Genomic DNA, 21,456 nt, shown 5'->3' on the forward strand with positions numbered 1-21,456 from the left:
GTCTCGGAGAGTCATGAACTAACGAAGCGAACTAATGGCCTCCTGCAAACTCCACTCCCCTTTTGCTCTTCTTTTATTTCCTCTGGGAAATAAAAGAGGAGCGTCCACCTGTGGCCTTACTCCCAAGTCGACCCGTTCTTTAGCTATTCCCTTCGTCTGGCCACTCTGGGAACAGGCTCCAGCTGTTCCTCTGCCTCACTGATGCCTGACTCCAAAGGCAGCTGATAACTGGCATACAGCCCAGGCCCTATCTTTGCCTCGGACACAGAGCCCTCCTCAGAGCCTTCCCCAGACTCCAGGACTGGCCCAGGTTCCTCCCCAACCTCCTCACTATCCGAATCTGCTGCCAGCTCAACTGGCCGGCCCCAACAGCTTCCCCCCTTTTCTCTTCTCCCCTTTTCTTCTGTCTATAATCCTGAAGAGCAAAGGGGTCTTGAAAATAAACAAGCACCTTTGGGACAACCTTGACCCGGATGACTGAGAATCTCCAGAGACATTCAGGGATAATAGTTCTATTTTATTTTGTGAAAGCGAAATACATTTTTGGGGTGCCCCCCCCCCCCCGAATAACCACTCGCCACCAGAAAGGCCCTTCCAATTGCAAAGTTTATTAACAGCGCATACGTATTTACATACAACTAACAAAGCATTCAACGGGCCTCAGTTTGCGCAGAAAAAAATAGGAGTGTTCATCATTGCATGCATGTTAGAACGATTGTCTCTGTAGGGATCCAAGAGATGTCGTATAAAAATAATATGTGTTAGTTCCACCTAAGGCACTGCTCTATGGGGGAATTCATTCTAAAACCTGGACGATTCGGCGGCGGGGGGGCGGGGGGGGGGGAGAGAGCCTGCAAGGAGGAGACTGGCTTGGGCGATTTAATGGGGAGGGAGGGAGGATTGTGTGCATTCCCAGAAAGGGTTTCATGGGGGGGAACATCTGGGCTTGAAAAGAGTTTGAGGAGCAGGCTTGCAAGCAAAGGGTTTTATTGGGGGAGGGGGGGGGAGAGGGGAATCACAGTTTTTTTCGTGAGAACAGCTCTTTGAAGAGATTGGGAATTTGGGGAGGGGAGAGAAGCAGGATGTGGGCCTAAGACCGTTCTCCTTTCTACGTGTTTGCAGAAAGCTTCATTCCTTCTTTTGCTAGGCAAAAATAATAATAATAATAATAATAAACCGAGCCGCTGGGCTGAACACGTAGCCTCGGCTTCAAACGGCTGGAGGCAAGCGGTGAGTTAAAGCTAGTTGAGGAAAAACCTGGAGTGCAATTCACACGGCCCAGAGAGGAACGAGCACCTTCGGAGGGGGTTTAATACTGGTATCGTGTTCTGACACACAAATATAATACTTAACAGGTCCGGGGAGGTTCAATGTCGAACCGCAGGATGGGTTTAGCCCAGTGATTCTCAACCTTGGCAACTTTCAGTCCTGTGGACTTCAACTCCCAGAATTCCCCAGCCAGCATAGCTTTCTGGATTCTGGAAGTTGAAGTCCACAGGACTGAAAGTTGCCAAGGTTGAGAATCACTGGTTTAGCCGTTTGGAACAACGACCCGCCCAATGGTACCGGCGGTGGGTGGGTGGGTGGGCTGCCAAGAACTCCTGGCTGGGGCTGCTACGAATTTCAGGGTGGGTTTCCCACGAGGCATGTTCTCCCACCTCCCACCCCTGCCACGCCCACAAACCGAGGGACGCTCGCTTTGTGGCAAACCGAATGGGGACACTGCGGCGTGCGGTAGCTTGAAAAAAACCCACAGCACGGCTCGACTGGAGGCCACGCATCCGTGAATAAAATAGATAAATAAAGTAAGATATCCTGGGCCCCTCTAAAATCAGGTGGTCCGGGAGGGGGTTTCTGCAGCTGGAGGACTCCTTCCTTGCACCCTGCACAAACAACTCTTCTCCCCAGGGTTTTAGGGGGCTGGTCTTCACACCCACCTCCTGCTGGTGAGCCAGACTTTGCGGGGAGTGGTCTCCATCGAGACCCCCCCTTGCAACACTGAGGAGAGGGGTGTGTGTGTGGGGAGGGGTCTGGCCCCAGAGAGAGCTGCGTAAGGCAACAGAATGGAGCGCTGTCTGACTTTGGGGGGCCCTGTTGAGTTTTGAAAAATCCCCCGTCCGTCCGGAACAAGCGCTGGTTTTCAAGTGTTGGTAGAGACAATCAAGTGGTAGGCGTTCATTTTTTTGTTGTTGTTAAGCTGAGAAATGATCTGACCCCAAAACGGACTCGTTCTAGAGTGAGGTGCTATGTTTTCAGATATTCAAGTTAAATTCGGAGTAACCGTTGCTCTCCTGAAACAACACGCGAGAGGGAGGGAGGGAGGGGGAGAGCAACAAGCACGTGACATTGGCTGTGGGTTTTTGTTGTTGTTGTTTAAATACACATCGGATGAAACCGCGGTTACCTTGCAGGGGGGGGGGCATCCTGGGCGAATAGCTAGCTTGTTTAAGTGTCTCTGGTTACAAGCCGCCGTGTTTACGGGCGAAAACAGGGAGGGACATTAAGGACCAACAGCAACGGACGGAACATTACATCCAAAGGAGAACAACGGGTTATTTCATTTTTAAAAAGCAAAAATCTCGTTTAAAGAGTGCGGATAAAGCAACAGTGACATAACTCCCCCCCCAACTTTCCTGCTTTGCGATGCTTTGAGGGGCAACGCCGGATCCGCCGAGGGGGGGGCTGTTGCGAGTGACGCGGAGAGAAACGTGGAGGTGAAGTCGACAAGCAGCTTTTTTTCCCCCAAACCGAGGCCTTCCCGCCAGGAGGAGCCCTGCGCATCCATGCATGGCCGCCAGGAGCCTTCCGGGGTCGTAGTGTTCAGAGGTCTGTTCAAAAGTGAAAGCAGGCTTTTAGTACTGGTAGCCCTGGACTTACGGCCACAATCGAGCCCAAAATCAATGCTGCTAAGCGAGACGTTTCTCAAGTGATTTCTGCCTCGTTTTTATGACGTTTCTCACCCTGCTTGCTAAGTGAATCGTGGCGATGGTTAAGTTAGCCGCCCCCGTTGTTCAGTGAGTCCGGCTTCCCACTTGACTTGGCTGGTCAGGTGGTCCCAAAAGGGGATCACGTGGCCCTGGGGACGCTGCCACTGTCATAACTGTGAACCAAGCATCCAAATGTAAATCACGCGGCAACAGGGCATAAGTGTGAAAAATGATCTTACTTTTTTCAGTGCCGTTTGTTAACTTTCAATGGTGACTAAAGGAACTGCTGTAAGTCAAGGACTACCCCGTTTTCCCCAAAATAAGACCTCCCCGGATAATAAGCCCAATGGGGCTTTGGAGCGCATGCGCTGAAATAAGCCCTCCCTGAAAATATTGCAACACAGCAGCAGCCATGAGCTGACCACACTCGCCGCCTCCTGCACCTCAAAAATAATAAAACCTCCCTGAAAATTAAGGCCAAGCGCTTATTTCGGGTGTCAAAATAAAATAAAACCCCGTCTTATTTTCGGGGAAACACGGTATCTGTACCTCTAGTGAACAAGATAGGCCAGGTCAGAAGAAACATCTTTACGGCAGCGATAAATGCCCCTTACCTGATGCCGCCTCGATGGGTTTGGTCAAGGGATTCATGCCACCGTCCTCCTCAAACGCCAGCTTTGGGCTTGCTGGTAATGGAGGGCCGTCTCTGAACTTCTGGCCAGGCACATCAGGTGCGAGACTCTCCGAACTCAGCCTGCCTGTCTTAGGATGCACCCCGAGATCAATGATTTCTTCGAAATTCCACGCGGAAGGTTTTCCGTTGAAGTTTGGGATAAACGCCACGGGGCGATTGGCTTCGTTCACCTGCAGGATTTCCGAGTTCTTGATGACTGGTCCTTTGGCTGGAATACTGGGAAGAGAAGAGGGAAGGACAGTCTGGAGAGATTCATCACCAGGGGGCCATCCTGGTGTCAGGTTTCCGAAAGATGCCCTAATTGATTCATGAGCCTCGAGCCAAGTTTCAAAAGAAAACCAGTCACTTATTAGGAGCAACATTTCGGCAATACCCTAATGCAGTCAGATCTCTAAAAGGATGCAAATGACCAGCTGTCTACAAGGAGTTATCAATCCTTCCGTTCCTCAAAAGCACCTTTGGTGCTTCAACCATTATCTGGATGACGGAGAATCTCTACAGACATTTACCTGGTTTCTACTGACTGGCCGAAATACAGGGAGGGCCCATCCTCACTCCTCTCCTCCTCTTCCTCCTGCTTGTTCCCGTTGAGGAAGACGTCGTCTGCTCCCATTTTCGAGTCTTCGTGCAGCAAAGTGAAACGGCACAAGGCCTCCGGGCCGTCTTCAAGGGAGGGGTCCTTGCATTTGGACTTTTCTGTAAGGGGGAGTTAAAAGAGTTGAGGATTTGGGGCGCCTCGTGGAGAATGCTTCCAACTACAGGGAGTCCTCGACTTATGACCGCAACCGAGCCCCAAATTTCTCCGGCTAAGTGGGTTTTGTCCCATTTTACAACCTTTCTTGCCGCAGTTGTTAAGGGAATCTGGCTTTGCTTGTTGGAAGGTCGCAAAAGGGGATCACATAACCCCGGGACGCCGCAACCGTCATAAATGTGAGCCAGTTGCCGAGTGCCCGAATGCTGATCAGGTGACCACGGGAGATGCTTCAACCATCGGCCCTTTTTCCAGGGCTGTTATAACTTTGAACGGTCACTAAATGAATGTCGTAAGGCGAGGGCCACCTGTATTTCCGGACTCTTCCCCAAGTCCTGAGAGTTTACACCAAGCTTGCAAAGGTGAGGAGAGACAAGAAGCCTCTACAGACGTGGCCCCTACCCGGCTGATCTTGCTTTTCGAGACCCTGCTCTTCCTCTTCTTCACTGTCCTCATCTTCCTCATTCGACTTGTCTTCATTCTGCGATAGAGGAAAGGAAAGTGATCCTCTGCAAGGCAGGAGGGAGCATGAGATTCCACCCCAGGGGCTGCTAAACGAGGACTGCCTGAGATTGTAAAAAGTAAAGGTTCCCCTCGCACACACGTGCTAGTCATTCCTGACTCTAGGGGGCGCTGCTCATCTCCGTTTCAAAGCCGAAGAGCCAGCGCTGTCCGAAGACGTCTCCGTGTTCATGTGGCCGGCATGACTTAACGCCGAAGACACACGGAACGCTGTTCCCTTCCCACCAAAGGTGGTCCCTATTTTTCTACTTGCATTTTTTAATGTGCTTTCGAACTGCTAGGTTGGCAGAAGCTGGGACAAGTCATGGGAGCTCACTAGCAGCGCTAAGGATTTGAACCGGCGACCTTTCTGATCGACAAGCTCAAGCGTCTTAGCCCCTGAGCCACCTTCTCAACTCAATGTACATTAACACCAATTACTCTCTGTACCTTTGAGAAGCTCCCAGAAACCCTGGCACTTTGTGCCTGCTGTCGAGGCAGATCAATACAAAGGGTGGGGGGTGGGGGGACTCGGAGGGGGGGGGGAGAGTTATTTTTGCAGATTAATAACCCCGGCAACAGTTAAGGGCCCAAAACAGCTCAGCTGCCCGGTGAGAGACAGAGAGAGATGCTCACTTTAGCGTCCCTTTGCTCGGCCTTCCGCGTCCTCTTCATTATTTCTTCGATTCTCTGTAGGAGAGAAATCCCGTTTAAAGGACATGATGCAGACCCCGAATGCTTCAGGGGGATTCCGAGGGTAGCGGAGCCCACCGGTTAAAACCCCTCCCCAACAGGAAGGGCAGGTTCTCCCCCTTCATCCGACTCGCACAGCTCTGGCGAGAGAGCGAACCGAGAGAGGGGAAGGAGGAATCCGGGTATCCTGGCACTCTCAAATGGAGGATACCATCAATGGGGCAGGAAAAAAAAATGGAAATAAATTCCCTGCTGAGTGCTGGGGGAGGGGGGGGAGGGGAGGCAGAAGGGAAAGAGTTCTCTTTAAAGGGCAGCTTTCCATAACGAGGAAGAGGAGGGAGAGAAAGGGGAAGGAGGAGAGAAAGGGGGGAGGAGGAAGAGAAGAAAGGAGGACGTGTAGGGAGAAAGGGGGAGGAGGAAGAGAAAGGGGAAGAAGGAGAGAAAGGGGAAGGAGAGAAACGGGGAGGTAGAAGAAAGGAGGACGCGTAGGAAGAAAGGAGGAGGAGGAAGAGAAAGGGGAAGGAGGAGAGAAAGGGGGAGGGAGAAAGGGGGAGGAGGAAGAGAAGAAAGGAGGACGTGTAGGGAGAAAGGGGGAGGAGGAAGAGAAAGGGGAAGAAGGAGAGAAAGGGGAAGGAGAGAAACGGGGAGGTAGAAGAAAGGAGGACGCGTAGGAAGAAAGGAGGAGGAGGAAGAGAAAGGGGAAGGGAGAAAGGGGGAGGAGGAAGAGAAGAAAGGAGGATGTGTAGGGAGAAAGGGGGAGGAGGAAGAGAAAGGGGAAGGAGAGAAAGGGGGAGGGAGAAAGGGGGAGGAGGAAGGGCCTCCTACCTTCTTCCTCTCCATCCTCTCCTGCAGGTTCTGCTGCATAATTCGCTCCCGTTCCTGCCGCTGTTTCTCGGCCTCTTCGAAGGCCTTCGCCTCGGCTTCTTCCCGCTAAAAGAGGAAAACCGGCGCGGTGAGTTCCCCAGGCCCCAACCTGTCCTCTGCGAAAGGGTCCGAACGTCATTACAGACAAGAAGTTACGCCAGGGGTGGTTACGGCAGCGAAAGACAGCCGAAGCTCCCAAATCTTCACTTGGGTCCTGCGTTCGAGTCACACACCCAAGAGGGAAAGCCTGGATTTAACTCCGCCACTGCTGCTTGGTGTTACACCACAATTCCCTGGGTGGACATTGTGGCCCAACGTCGGGGTGGGGCAGGCTGAGAAAGCGGCAGAGGACGCCCTGCTGAGACCCCAACCTGCAGCTGAAGCTCCACCAGCTTCTCCTGATCTTCCTGCTCCCTCTGAATTTGCTCCTTCTCGGCCAGGCGCTGCTGCTCCTCTTCTTCTGCTCTCTTCAGCTCTTCCATCTCCCGGAGGGCGGCCTCCTCCTGCGCCTGCTTTTCCTGGGCTAAGCTGGCCAGCTCCTCCTTCCGGATCCTAAGAGCCCAAAGCAAAGGGAGGATGGGTAAAAGCTTCCCTGTGCAGGCAGGATGGCCAGCCTCCTGCAACCGGGTTCGCAAACACCCGGCCTCTCCATCGGCAGCACCGAGACCTCCTGTTCCCAGGCCTGGGGATGGTGTGTTGGTGGAGCCCCTCTTGTGTGTTGATGGTCAGGGTTGTTTTGAATCTGGGCTGCTGTGTTTTGTTTAATGCTTTTCACTGTTTTAACTGTAGATTTGGAGGGGGTTCACTGCCCAGGCTTTTGGGAGGCTTGCCATATGTTCAATAAACCAACCAACCATCCAGTAAACCCAACCAATCTACCAAGCAGTCAAGCCAACTAACCAGTCAACCATCCAACCACCTAACCAACCTGCCAACCCAACCCAACCAACCAGTCAAACCACCCAGCCAACCTACCAACCTGTCAACCCAACCTATCAACCCAACTGACCACTCAATCAACCAACCAACCAGCCAGCAGAACCAAAGAAGAGGCAAATTTTGAAATTTAACTGATAAGCCATTTAGAATTTTAAAAGGTTAAAGATCTGCAATGGAGCAGAAGGAGGACCTTTCTATTTTATTCAATTATCTTTGTCTAAGTCTCTTAGAGTCTTCTCCCAGGAGACCAGGCGTTAGGTTCAGAGGATGCCGTTTGCTACTCAATCTCCCTAGAGAAACCTTGGTGTGTAAATGCACCCCTCTCTCGTTTACCTTTCTTCCTCTTCTCTTTGAAGCTTTTCCTGGTCTTCGCGCTCTCGCTGTTCCCGGGCAAGGCGGCGTTTCTCTGCCAAGATCTTCGATGCTTCTTCAGCGGTTGTGGTCCCTGGAAGAGTTTTGCCACTCGCATCTGGAAAAATAAGAGAGGGGTTTAGCAATAGCAACAGCACTTAAGAGTTTATATACCGCTTCACAGTGGTTTACAGCCCTCTCTTAAGCGGTTTACCGAGTCAGCCTACAGCCCCCGACAATGTGGGTCCTCATTTTACCCACCTCGGAAGGCTGAGTCAACCTTAAGGTGGTCAGGATCGAACTACTGGCAGTGGGCAGATTTAGCCTGCAATACTGCATTCTAACCACTGCACCACCAGGAAGGAGAATGAAAAAGGTAATAAGAGGGAAGGAAGGAAGAACACTTATGTACCGCTTCACAGCCTTCCTTCGCACTCAATTTATATACTGCTTCACAGTGCTTTACCGCCCTAAGAGGTTAACAATGTCAGACTCTCGCCCCCAACAATCTGGGTCCTCAATTTACCGACCCTGAAAGGATGGAAGGCTGAATCAACCTTGTGTTGATCCGGATCGAACTATGGGCAGAAAGAGCCTGCAATACCGGAATCCAACCACTGCGCCACCACGGCTCTTAAACAAAGTCATACAAAGACAGGCAGTGCTGAATTTGCTTCCCAATTTTTGTTTTGGTCCCATCGCTTGTGACTCTGCTCTGTTCAGAATGAAGCTTGATTTAGACAGGATGGGGAGGAGAAAGCTTTGGCTCGTGTATCCCAGCGCCCCCCCCCCCAATACTTGTCACAACAGAGTCTCTCCTTGCTGGTCAGGGGATCTGAACGCAAACAAATAATGCATGCGGAAAGTGATGGTAAAGGCTTTCCAATAAACACCAAGTCCCACGTTTAGGAGCCTCACACGTTTGATGGCGTGCGAATAACCAAGTTGAATAATCAAACACGATGGGTTTAAGTTCTAGGTAGTAGATTCTTTCTACTTCCAGGCTTTGAATTCCTTCAAAATAAGGAATGTGGTGAAGACCACTTTGGCTGTTGAAGAGGTTCGCCTAGAACAGTGTCTCTCAACCGTGTCAACTTGAAGATGTCTGGTCTTCAACTCCCAGAATTCCCCAGCCAGCATTCGCTGGCTGGGGAATTCCGGGAGTTGAAGTCCAGACATCTTCAAGTTGACACGGTTGAGAGACACTGGCCTAGAAGCACCTCTGGCCACGGGGAGATTTATTGGGTGCGAAAGCTATTTTGCTGCTATCTCAGGTGGTTTTTGAGAATTCAATTCCTGGCACGAGAGACACGTTTCCTTGGAAAAAAACCCTCGAAGTGGAGAATTTAGGAGAAGGCGATCCAAGGCTCCACCTGGGTGTCTGTTTGGCTACAAACATTTAACTCGCATGGACCAAAGTGAAAAATATCTATTCAACCCTGGGCCCTTTACTATGCTCTATGGCAGTCTTTCTCAACCATGTCAAGTTTAAGATGGGTGGATTTCAACTCCCAGAATTCCCCAGACAGCATCCCCAACCGCCCAAATTAGGCAAGCAATCATATTGTTCGATCAACCGACAGTTGACTTAGGGCACCAGAGGGAATGCTTCTTTCTCTTGAAGGTTGGGACAGCCGCTATAATACCCTTAAAGGAGAATATTTGTAGCTCAGGGTTGAAGTGAGGGGTCCTTGTGCTCTCTGTTTCCTTGCAGACGTTTCATGACCCAACGAGGTATCATCACCAGTGCTATTAACGAAAGACCCCTCCATTCTGAGGACACAGCAATGTGAATGTGATGATTGAAAGTTGTTTTATAAATGGGAAAAAACCCCAATGAAAATCTATTAAAAAAAATAAAGACCTGCCCATCCATTCATTCTTTACAGATTTGAAGCCACAAATACTGTTTTGTGTGAAGCTCTTTTTGTTCCTGAATACGAATAACACGGCCAAGCACACCAATTAAAAAGCCACAGGTTAATTGTTCGGTCGAACCTACAAATGTCCTCACCAGGACTAAAAACGGTTCTCAATTCTGCAGATTTTCCTTGAGATGAATAAAGATAAATACCCCGAGGTGTTGAATATTTATATACCCTTGTTGGTTTATCTTTAAAATAAAAATGACTGCTCTACTGTATTGCAAGAGACCGTTTATTGCAAAAAAGAGGAGGTGCTCCAATAAATAAATAAATAGATAGATAAATAGGGAGGTGTCCCTCCTAGCTTGGTCTTCCCCCCTGCCTCATTTTCTGCAGGTGAAGAGAAGGGCACGTATGAAGGGGGTGGGAGAAATGTTCCTTTGTCACCTGTAGCTCTGGGGTGAAGCTGTGGGCCGAGGACAGGGGAACGGGCGGGGGAAAAACCCGCTCTTAAGGTTCTGCTTTCAAAGCAGAATGGTTACCCTGGACCTACATTTGAGCCTGGGCCGGCTAAGACTTTGCTCGGCTTAATCCGAGTCGTCCTGCTCATTCTGGGAGGAGTAGCCAGGGCTGGGCAGTGCCCCAAAGTGGTAGGAGAGGTTGGCCAGGTGAGTGTTAAGCAACCTGAGCTCCTGGCTGATGTTGTCCACGCTGCACCGCATGGTCTGGAAAGTGTGCAGCAGCTTATTCAGGACATAAGGGTCGGTGGTCACCGTCAGGGGTCGGTGGACTGGGCTCCTCCGGCAGAAAGGAGGGGGCAGCCGGCAGGGCGAGGCGGGCCGGCGTGGACACGGGAAGCTCATGCACTGCACGGGGCTGAGCCCGCCTGCCTCGCTCTGCCTGCTGGCCCCGAACACAAAATTCGGTGGGAAACCCTTGGCAGACACGGTTCCCTCCATGTTCGGCGTGCTGGGAACGCACGGCGGGAAGATGCAGGGGGAGGCCCCCTGGCCCGGGAGCTCAGCCCGGGGAGGGCTGGCGCCACTCAGGGACTGAGAGGAGCCCCCCAGGCGCGAGATGGGATCGTAGCCGAATAGCATCCTTCTGCCGAAAGAGGAGGCCGGCGGGAAATTCTGCGTGCAGAAAGACGGTGCGTCAGGAGACGAGGGACTGAAGACGAAAGGTGGCAACTCAGGAAGGAAGGTGAAGGAGGCCGCTGGCTCTGCAAAGGAAAACACGGGGGGGCTGAAGCCAGGGGCCGCTCAGGCCCCCCATGGGCCCATTTGGCGCTTAGCTCGCTCTACGGGGCTAGCTAGACCTACGAGCGCTAAGCGGGAGGACAAGAGGGAGCCAGCAAGCCAGGAAGGGATCCCGGGGCCTGCTTAAAGCGATACAGTTAGTCCTCGGCTTAACGACCAAAACTGAGCCCAAAACTTCTGATGCCACGTTGGGCATTTGTTAGGTGAGTCTTGTCCTGCTTTACAACCTTGTTGGCTGCAAAAGTTACGTGAATCCCTGCAGTTGCTAAGTTAACCAGAGCCGTGGTGGCGCAGTGGTCAGAATGCAGGATTGCAGGAGAATTCTGCCCGCTGTCTGGAGTTTGATCTCGACTGCCTCAAGGTGGACTCAGCCTTCTGTCCTTCCGAGGTAAGTAAAATGAGGACTGTTGGGGGCAAGATGCTGACATTGTTAGCCGCTTAGTGATGGCTGTAAAGCACTGCAAAGTGGTATACAAGTCTAACTGCTATTGCTAATGCTAACTCTGCCCACTGCCAGGAGTTTGAACCTGACCAGCTGGAGGTGAACTCAGCCTTCTGTCCATCTGAGGTTATTAAAATGAGGACCCAGATTGTTGGGGGCAATAGGCGGACTCTGTAAACTGCTTAGAGGGGGCTGTGAAGTGGTATATAAGTCTATCCGCATTGCTAACTCTGCCCACTGCCAGGAGTTTGATCCTGACCGGCTCAAGATGGACTCAGCCCTTTGGAGGTCATTAAAATGAGGAGTCAAATTGTTGGGGACAAGTTGCTGACTCTGTAAACTGCTTAGAGGGCCATGAAGCGGTATATAAGTCTATTGCTAGTAACACAGTTGTTAAGTGAATCTGGCTTCCCCATTAACTTTGCTTGTCAGGTGGTCGCAAAAGGGCATCATGTGACCCCAGGACACGGAAACCGTCATAAATGCAAGTCAGTTGTCAAATATCCAAATATAAATCACGTAACCGAGGGGATGCTAGAAAGGTCGTAACTGTGAAAAACGGTCGTAAGTTACTTTTTTCAGTGCTGTTGTAACTTTGAATGGTCCCTGAACGAACTGTTGTAAGTCGAGGAGTCCCCGTGGGGTAGGGGAAGCAACCTCTCGCCGCATGCCCGCGGCATTGGCCGAGCCCCCGACTCTCCTGGAGCTCTTGGGGCCAGGATCCAACCAAGGATGGCCTGGATTAGATCCTTTTTCTCTACGAGCCTCCCCGGGGAGGGGGGGGAGAGTGCCTCCTTTTCAGGACGGGAGGGGTAAAGGATGGAGGGGGGGGGTTGGGCGATGCTGGCTGGGGAATTCTGGGAAGAGTTGAAGTCCACGTATCTTAAAAGTGGCCAACACTGAGAAACACGGCTCGGTTACCGTATTTTTCGGAGTATAAGACGCTCCGAAGTATAAGACGCACCTAGATTTTGGGGAGGAAAACAAGGGAACAATATCTGCCTCCCAGCAACTTGCCTCCTTGCAACAAACAGCAAACAGTACAATATACTCTGTTTGCAGTGTTACACTTCAGACTATACTTGTAGAGATGCTGTTAAAATTGATGTGCTTTCAGGAAGTATAGCTCTTCTCTGCTATTTAAAAGAAGGTACAGTAGCACGGGGCCTCTTCCGATCATGCATTTATTTAAAAAACCTTTTTCATTTTGTTAAGTTGTCTAGAACAATAATCAAGCAGTCTTTAAAAAGTCTAATAATTTGAACATTCTATAGGCATTTTTAGTTGTTGACTTACCTCCTTGCAGCAAACAGACTGATTAGCACAAGAAAAAAAATCTGCCTCCCAGCAATTAGCCAGGTGGAGCAAACAGCAGGTTTCACTTTCAGTTTCTCCCGATCATCAGCTGTTTCAGGCTGCAGGGATTGCTATGGCCTATTGAAGCCCCCCTTTGCTGCAAAGAGGTCAATTGCTGGGCGGCAGAGGCCAAGGGGTGGGGGCCGGTGGGTGGGGCTACATTCAGTGTATAAGACACACCCAAATTTTCACCCTCTTTTAGGGGGGGAAAAGGTGCCTCCTATACTCTGAAAAATACGGTATTGAGCGCAACGTGGGAAACAGACCGGTACCGAGACAGATTCAGCAACGGTGACGGGGGCTGGCAGGCTCAGCCTTAAAAATAAACTGATATTTACTTAACTTGTTTTACATTTCACATTTATAAACCATCCCTCGAAGAGCGATGTACGGCAAACCGTCAAAATATAAAACGGTGTATAAAAATTAAAACGTTCGCGTAACTTTTTTTCTCGATTAAGATTTTTTTCTCTTTACCTTCTTTGGTTTTAGGCGGTCCGGCGGGCGATTCTTTCTCCGAGGGTAGCCCGGAGGTTTCCTGCTCCTGGGGAGCCACACTGGTCTCCACCTCGCTCTTCTTTTTGGTGACGCCGAGGACGTTCGGGGTGAGGGGTGGGCGCTGAATCGGGGCCGGTTTAGAGACTGCCATGGGTGAGGATGGCCGCTGCCGCGAGGCATTTCCAGAAGACGGCTGCGGCCGACGTCTGCCGAGAGAGAGAGAGAGAGAGAGAGAGAGAGAGAGAGAGAGAGAGAGGGATCGATTAGAAGGGGCTTAAAAGGCCGAAGAATGCGTTGACCTAATGCTTGCTTGACCCTTCATAAATCGCCTTTGCAGACACTGGACTTGCTGGTTTTCTCTGAAGGTGTTTCGCTTCTTATCCAAGGAGCTTCTTCAGCTCTGAAAGGATGGTGGGGAATGGAAGGATTTATATTCCTTACAGACAGCTGGTCATTTGCAACCTTTTTGAAGGGTCGTTGAGGACGCTTGGAGGTTTATCTCAAGATCACCTGAGTGGTGCAAATGGGTATGGAGCCTTCTTGGAACCGTTCAAAGGAGTGTGTTGTAAACTGTTGGGTCTTTCAATGGTTCCAAGAAGGCTCCATACCCATTTGCACCACTCAGGTGATCTTGAGATAAACCTCCAAGCGTCCTCAACGACCCTCTGAAAGGCTGCAAATGACCAGCTGTCTGCAAGGAATATAAATCCTTCCATTCCCCACCATCCTTTCAGAGCTGAAGAACGATAAGCAGCCAAATGTCTTTCAAAGTAAAAAAACCAGGAAGTCCAGAGCTGCCTCATGAAAAAGCACCTTTGTGACAACTGGGACCTGGATGGCGGTGCATCTCCATAGACCTCTGTCTTTATGGAGAGAACCATGAAATCGAGAGGAAAAAACAATGGGTTCCTTGAAAGTCTCTTGGGGCTCCTCAGTAGGGCCAAGGGGCGCAAGGATTAAGGAGAAACCTCCTGGCAGTGGGGACCATTGACCAGTGGAGCATGCTGCCTTCAGAGGTTGTGGGTGCTTTATCACTGGAGGTCTTCAAGAAGAGAAGGGTCAGCCATTTGTCTGAAATGATGTAGGGTCTCCTGCTTGAGCAGGGGCTGGACTACAAGACCTCCAAGGTCCCTTCCAGCTCTATTCTGATGGATGGACTGATTGAAATGTTCTAGGGTCTCCTGCTTGAGCAGGGGCTGGACTAGAAGACCTCCGAGATCCCTTCCAGCTCTATTCTGACTGACTGACTGACTGGTTTTACCCCGAGCACAATGAAGGGAAAGCAGAGATTCTGAATGGGATAGAAACCTTATTGTTGCTGGAGACGGAGGGAGCTTCCCCACATTCCCGGGTGAGATGGAGCGCCTGGAGCTAGGCAGAGAGGGGGAAGGCGCTCTCCTCCCTGTGGAAGACGGGGGCTGCTTTGCTGGCTCAGGTTTCTTGGAAAAGGAGAGAGAGAGAGAGAGAGAGAGAGAGAGAGAGAGAGAGAGAGAGAGAGAGAGAGAGAGAGAGAGAGAGAGAGAAAGAGATACTGTCACATCACTGGTTTTCTCTTGAGAGAGAGACGCTGCAGAGCTTCAGCTAGAATAAATTCTACTTTGTTGGGTAGGAAAAAAAATCTCCTTCTCATCTGACATGGTGAAAAACTCTTTTAATTCACATTTATAGGGAGGCGAAGGGGAGATACCAGTTCTAAACTATCTGAAAAAAATACACTGAATTACAGAAAAGCTGGTCAGAAATGGGAGGATCGTCGGCGAATCTTCGCTTCCAAAAAGGTAGAATGTGGCTTTTTAAACCCCTGTGATGGTCATCGTTCGAGCCACCACGTCAATGCCAAAAATGTTACCAGCAAGACACCCTTTCAAATACTTCGATTGTACCCTTATTTCTCATCACTACAACAGCTACGCCGCAAAAGCAGTGGGGGAAGTAACTGAAGCCATCCTATATCAAAAGAACTGGGAGGGGAGGCTCCGTTATCTGTGGGTCTCATACTGGTGCTATCCCTGAAGCTGAAACCCGCAGCCGGGCACTCAAAAGGTAAGACTTACCTGTGCAGATTCCGACGGGACGTGTTCGGAGGAGGAAGCAGCCCCCTTCAACCGGTCTCTGCTGCGACTGCGTAATGGCACTTTGGGGAGGTGGGCTGGGGAGCTGATGGAAGCTGAACAAGGACAGAGGGGAGAATCAATCAACAGCCGAGAATATTTGCAGTTCACGGTTGAGTTGGGGAGTCCTTGGTGCTCTCTTGAGTTTGGTGGGTTATATATATATATATTTTGCAGACTTTTCATAACCCAACTAGGTAACATCATCAGTGCTAGAAGGGAGTGGAGTGTGCAGAGGAGGAGGAGTGTAGGGTCTTCGGTGCTTTTCTTGCAGATGTTTCATGACCGAACTAGGTAACATCATCAGTGCTAGAAGCCCAGTCCCTTCTAACACTGATAATGTTACCTAGTTAGGTCACGAGATGTCTGCAAGAAAACCACCAAATTCAAGAGAGCACCAAGGACCACACAGTCCTGCTCCTCTTCCTCTTCTCCTCCTCCACTCCACAAACTCCACTCCCTTTTTGCACTGATTATGCTACCCAGTTGGGTCATGAAATGCCTGCAAGTAAACTGCGAAGCTCAAAGAGCAACAAGGACCCCACAGAATCCATCAAGTCAAGAAGGTGATAAGCCATAAAGGTAAAGGTTCTCCTTGCACATACGTGCTAGTCGTTCCCGACTCTAGGGGGCTCATCTCCGTTTCAAAGCCAAAGAGCCAGCGCTGTCCGAAGACGTCTCTGTCGGTCATGAGGCCGGCATGACTCAACGCCGAAGGCGCACGGAATGCTGTTACCTTCCCACCAAAGGTGGTTCCTATTTTTCTACTTGCATTTCTTACGTGCTTTCAAACTGCTAGGTTGGCAGAAGCTGGGACAAGGAACGGGAGCTCACTCCTTTACGCGGCGCTGGGGATTCGAAGCACCGAACCTCAGTGGCTAAGACGCTGAGCTTGTCGATCAGAAAGGTCGGCAGTTCAGCGGTTCGGATCCCTAGCGCCGTGTAACGGACTGAGCTCCCATTACCTGCCCCAGAGGGATGCAGTGGCTTAGTGGCGGGCCATACAATCGCTAGAGTTGCCACGCTTGGTTTAAAGTCTTTACAGGCCCATGCAGAGAAGCATTTCAAGTTGGCTGCTCTTGAAGGAATCTCTCGGGACCCAAACTCCAGGTAGAGAGCAGACCCCGGCCCCCCAATCTTTCCTGCAATCGTCAAAGCCCCTAATGGGGAAATTCAGGAGATTTGTTAGCTGGGGGAGGGGTGGTGGTGTGATTAGCAGAACTGATTTCTTCCCCATTCTACTGGTTAGAAAACATCCAACAAGGCAAGGTTAGAATGGGTCAGTAGATCTATTATACCGTGTTTCCCCAAAAACGAGACAGGGTCTTATTTTCTTTTGACCCCCCCAAATAAGCACTTGGCCTTATTTTGGGGGAGGTCTTATTATTTTTGAGGCGCAGGAGGTGGCGAGCGTGGTCACCTCATGGCTGCTGTTGTGTTGCAATATTTTCAGGGAGGGCTTATTTTAGCGCATGCGCTCCAAAGCCCCATTGGGCTTACCGTATTTTTCGAAGTACAAAATGCACCGGAGTATAAGACGCACCAAGGTTTTGAAGAGGCAAATTAAAAAAAAAGTAGAGTTTTTGCACTTTGCAAATTTTCCTTTTTTAAAAAAAAGGCATGAATAGCCTTTAGGAGGCTTGTAGAGCGCTCCTGGGGGGGTGGAGTGGGGGTCAAAAAACGAGCAAAAAACAGCCTGTTTTGGGTCAAAAAAATTGCATGCAGAGCCTTTAGGAAGCTTGTAGAGTGCTGCTGGGAGTTGGGGGGGGGTTTGCTCATTTCTGCCCTCCCCGCCCCTAGGAGCTCTCTGGAAGCCTCCTAAAGGCTATGCACAGCCTTTTTGGTGAAGGGGGCAGGGGTTCGGGAGGTCAAAATTGCCCTATTCAGTGTATAAAACGTACCCAGATTTTCAGCCTCTTTTTGGAGGGAAATGGGTGCGTCTTATACTCCGAAAAATACGGTATTATCCGGGGAGGTCTTATTTTCGGGGAAACAGGGAACACGTCTGGTTAGGCTCCTAAACTACCCCAGCAGCCCTGCCATGCTGGATGGCTCCGGGCTGTTACCTGCGGGATCTTTGCCCTCAGCTGACAAGGTGGCTGCACTCTTACTCCTCGCTAGAGAGGCCTGGGTGGGGGTGAGCAGGCGGCTGATGGAAATGTTCTCGACCAAACGGCGAGCTGCGGGACGGGAAGCAACGGAGGAGGAGTCAACGAGGAGTCTCCAAGGAGAGCGAGAGGAGGGACACTTTCGGGTAGAAGGCCGTCCACACCAAGGAGAAGGCTTAGGACCCGTCTCGGCACGAGACACTTGTGGGCATACAGGGTTGATAAATCCATAAAAAGGGGACCCAAATTCCAGAGCTAAGACCAGCCTGCTGAGGCCGACACGTTATTGCCAAAATCAGAAGTCAGACAGCGCCTTAACAGCTCGCCCGGTTAGTCAGAAAAAGCGCGACCAGACTTCTGATTTCTCGAAACCAAGAGACTAACCTGGTCTCTCTCTCTCTCCAATCTACCTCACAAGTTGTGGGGCAAAGAGGAGGAGGAAAGAGTACTGGATGCATTTGCTGCCTCTGAGTTGCTTATCGAAAGAATAAAGGTGGAATCAAAGCAAGTAAAATTAAAATGCTGCAAAGAACAGCACCCTTGCCAAGAGCTGCCTACGAGGCACAAGGTCTTTATTAAGAAGGAATTAAAAAAAAGAGAGAATTAAAAGGCAGTGCCAGGTATCGTCCAATAGGCAGGAGGGGGTCAGGTGTTGGAGGGTCCACACAGGCTGCCCCCCAAGAATCGTGAAGGAAGCAATGCAGGCAGATAGTGGGAACCAGTGGGTTTGATCTGGGCTAGCTGTACAACTGGAGGTGTGTGGCTTTCTATAAAAGCTCTCTCTCTCCCTTTTTCTTTCTTTCCCTCTTCCACTCTCTCTCTCTCTCTTCCACTCTTTTTCGCCCTCTCGCCCTCTTTATCTCTCTCTTCCACTTGCTTTCTCTCCCTCTCTGACTCTCTCTCTCTCTCTCTCTGTCACTCGCCCACAAAACCTATTTTCAAAAGCACCCAGAGGCCAGGCAAGGAACAATGGACAGAAACTGAACAAGGAGAGATTCAACCTAGAAATGAGATATTTTCTGACAGTGAGAACCATCAACTGAATGGAAACAGAAGTTGCCTTCGGAAGTTGTGGGAGCTTCATCCCTGGAGGCTTTCAGGAAGAGCCTGGACTGCGATCGGTCATAAATGGTGTAGGGTCTCCTGCTTGGGCAGAGGGGGGGGGTTGGACTAGATGACCTACACGGTCCCTCCCAACTGTGTGAGATTCATGAATTACAAGGGCAGTTTGCAAGGATTTTTTGAAATCGCTAAGCGAGTCAGTTCTTAGCTACCTGCTTTTTCTTCTTTCTGTATGTTTTCTATTTCGGGGAGTTTATTGCTCATCCTGCTCAATGATGAACTCCGCTTCTTCTCTGGTTCTCCTGGAACCCAAAACACAAGAGATTATTTTCAAGCTGCGCTCAGGATGATTTAGACCAGTGTCTCTCAAACTTGGCGACTTTAAGTCCTGTGGACTTCAACTCCCAGAATTCCCCAGCCAGCTATGCTGGCTGGGGGATTCTGGGAGTTGAAGTCCACAGGACTTAAAGTCGCCAAGTTTGAGAGACACTGATTTAGACATGCACAATTTATGGAGATCATCAAAAACATCTTTTGTCAGACTGAAGGACAGCAACAATCCTGGCTAACACCATATTGTGGCTTATTTTCGGGGGAGGGCTTATTTCAGCGCATGTACTCAAAAGCCCGATTGGGCTTATTATCCAGGGAGGTCTTATTTTCAGGGAAATGGGGTATCAAGGGGGGAATAAGGGCTAATTTAAATCAACGGTCTTACAGTACAGGAAATCCTTGACTTATGACCAAAATTGTAGTCCCAAATTTCTTTTTGCTAAGTAGGGCAGCTGTTAAATTGAGCATTGTTGCAAAAATGGGCCTACCAAAACCCCACCCCCTTCACCAAAATGGCCATGCAGAGGGTTGGGGAGGCTTGCAAAGTACTCCTGGGGGTTGGGAGGGGGGCAAAAACGGCCTGTTCTTTTTTACCCCCCCCCCCCAGCTCCCAGGAGCACTTTGCAAGCCTCCCAAACCCTCTGCATGGCCATTTTGGTGAAGGGGGTGGGGTTTTGGTAGGCCAAAAATGCTGCATTCGGTGTGTAAGAGTCACCCAGATTTTCACCCTCTTTTTTGAGGTGGGCCTTATACTCCGAAAAATACGATAGATAAATGAAACGATTCTCGTTAAGTTTCTCAAAACTCTCATTTGCTGCACCTTTCTGCTCTGCTTGCGAAGCATTTCGTAGTCCTTGCTCCGAACTTAGAGATCCTTTGTTATTCAGCCTGGTTAGGGAAGAGCTCCTTTTAGCTGAGCCTGCAAGGAAATATATGTATATATGGAATTGTTAGCTTGGCAAACATCAATCGGGCAGAATGAGAGGTAGGTTCCCACCCATTCGGTCCAGTTCGGCCGAATAGGTAGTAACTCCGGCGGACATGTGACCATACCGGTTCTATCCTCACGAGCACCAACGTGATTTTGTGCTCTGCAAATGCACGGAACAATCTTCATTGAAAAAAATGTGATTTTTATTCCTTTTTTAAATGTGCGCATACGCAGATCGCTTTAAGTGCAAATGGGAGTAATGGCAGCCGGAACCCCCCCTGGGCAGTATCAATGAAGGAGATTCTTTAAGACAGAAAGAGGTTAATCCCTCTGCTCAATGGGAATTTAGAGTCCTGGGGACTGCATAGCTCAGGGGTGTCCAAACTTGGGAACTTTAAGACTTGTGGACTTCAACTCCCAGAATTCCCCAGCCAGTCCACAAGTCTTAAAGTTCCCAAGTTTGGACACCCCTGGCATAGCTGGAGGCCCAAATGTAGGCTTCTGTACTACAACCAGGCCTTAATTTTAAAATAAATTAATATAAATTAAGAGGAAACCAAATGGGAGAGCTAAGGAAAATTCTGAACAATTTCACGGAACAATTTTCAAGCCGGGCTGGGCACCATAGAGAAGCAGGAGCTGAATTCCCTTTAATTAATCCGGATCGCAGTTAATTCTTGGGTTTGGATGAGGCAAACCCATTGAGCTCAGCCCGTGAAAAGCTTGTGCTCGCTCAAAGATTTGAGGCAGCAGCACCATGGGCCATGGAGGGGTGCGTGTGTTCATAAAAAGGGGTAGAAGGGTAACTTTGAGGAGAAAGGATGGTGGGTCTTGGGAACCTGCTCCTTACCTACGCTGGGAGAATTGAGAAGCGCTGCGGAGGACGAGAGGCGTTTGTGGAGGGCCGTTTCGGGCTGCTTGAGGTTCAGGGCAGACGCAGAGCGCTTGCTGGCTGAAGGAACAAATGATTGTTTTAGTACTATGACAAAACTTTCTTGGCCAGGAGACAGGTAAGAAGGACAGATGAGTGCATGGGTAGATGACAGACAGACAGGGAGACCGACAAGATACAGTGATGCCTCTGAAGTTGGGATGAATGTCCAGGTGACATTTAACCCACGGAAGTCTCTCCTACTTAGCAACATTTTGTTAAATGTTCCTAGCAGAAACCACGGACTAGATCAGTGACAAGTAAACTCGGGTGTTTTTCGGGGGATTTTAGACAATCACTTGTCCACAAGCATTACAGGTAGTCCTTGACTTATGATTCTTTGCTTAACGTCGGTTCAAAGTTACAGCAGCCTCAGGGAAAGCGCTGCACGGTCCGTGCTCGTGCTTATGACTGTTGCACCGCGAGCGCGATTTGGGTGTTTGGCAAACAGCTTACGCTTGAAACTGGCTGCTACATCCTGCCACCGCTTGGGTTTGTGAATTTCTTTCCCTCTGAACTCTGGCAAAAAATAAAAAACAAAAGTCCACCAGGAAGTTGGATTTATTTAACTGTCACATCTGCGTTAACAGATGGGGTTAACTTGCTTTTGACCGTGGTAATTCGGGTCTGGCCATGCGATGACTCGACTTATGACCATTCCAACTTGCGACAGAAATTCAAGTCAAGGATTACCTGAATCTGTGTTAATTAGGATCTACGAGAGAAGCATTAAGTTTTCCCAGTCCTGGACTAGAGTTTATAGAGAAAGGATATCCTGTTTCCCCGAAAATAAGACCTCCACGGATAAAATATTGCAACAGAGCAGCAGCCATGAAGGTG

General features: G+C 50.0%; 1 protein-coding gene across 3 annotated transcripts in view; it reads right to left on the reverse strand.

The window, feature by feature from the left end:
- Nucleotides 1-2,742: 2,742 nt before the first annotated feature.
- MAP7D3 (MAP7 domain containing 3) overlaps nucleotides 2,743-21,456 on the reverse strand; it is a 31,969-nt gene continuing 13,255 nt past the window's right edge. For 2 of the 3 annotated variants that reach the window (XM_081963896.1, XM_081963895.1), the window contains 15 exons: nucleotides 20,536-20,637; nucleotides 19,575-19,673; nucleotides 18,634-18,723; nucleotides 17,318-17,431; nucleotides 15,195-15,307; nucleotides 14,449-14,579; nucleotides 13,120-13,346; nucleotides 7,703-7,838; nucleotides 6,802-6,982; nucleotides 6,392-6,496; nucleotides 5,510-5,563; nucleotides 4,775-4,853; nucleotides 4,131-4,317; nucleotides 3,542-3,837; nucleotides 2,743-2,828 (listed from right to left, as the gene is read on the reverse strand). In XM_081963896.1, the coding sequence (XP_081820022.1) occupies nucleotides 2,821-2,828; nucleotides 3,542-3,837; nucleotides 4,131-4,317; nucleotides 4,775-4,853; nucleotides 5,510-5,563; nucleotides 6,392-6,496; nucleotides 6,802-6,982; nucleotides 7,703-7,838; nucleotides 13,120-13,346; nucleotides 14,449-14,579; nucleotides 15,195-15,307; nucleotides 17,318-17,431; nucleotides 18,634-18,723; nucleotides 19,575-19,673; nucleotides 20,536-20,637 (1,922 nt within the window). In that variant the 3' untranslated portion in view covers nucleotides 2,743-2,820. The remainder of the gene's footprint in view (nucleotides 2,829-3,541; nucleotides 3,838-4,130; nucleotides 4,318-4,774; nucleotides 4,854-5,509; nucleotides 5,564-6,391; nucleotides 6,497-6,801; nucleotides 6,983-7,702; nucleotides 7,839-13,119; nucleotides 13,347-14,448; nucleotides 14,580-15,194; nucleotides 15,308-17,317; nucleotides 17,432-18,633; nucleotides 18,724-19,574; nucleotides 19,674-20,535; nucleotides 20,638-21,456) is intronic. The other variant, XM_081963897.1, reaches the window with a different exon arrangement.

Source organism: Natrix helvetica, assembly GCF_964273705.1.
Source record: "Natrix helvetica genome assembly, chromosome: 11".
NCBI classification, from domain to species: Eukaryota; Metazoa; Chordata; class Lepidosauria; order Squamata; family Natricidae; genus Natrix; species Natrix helvetica.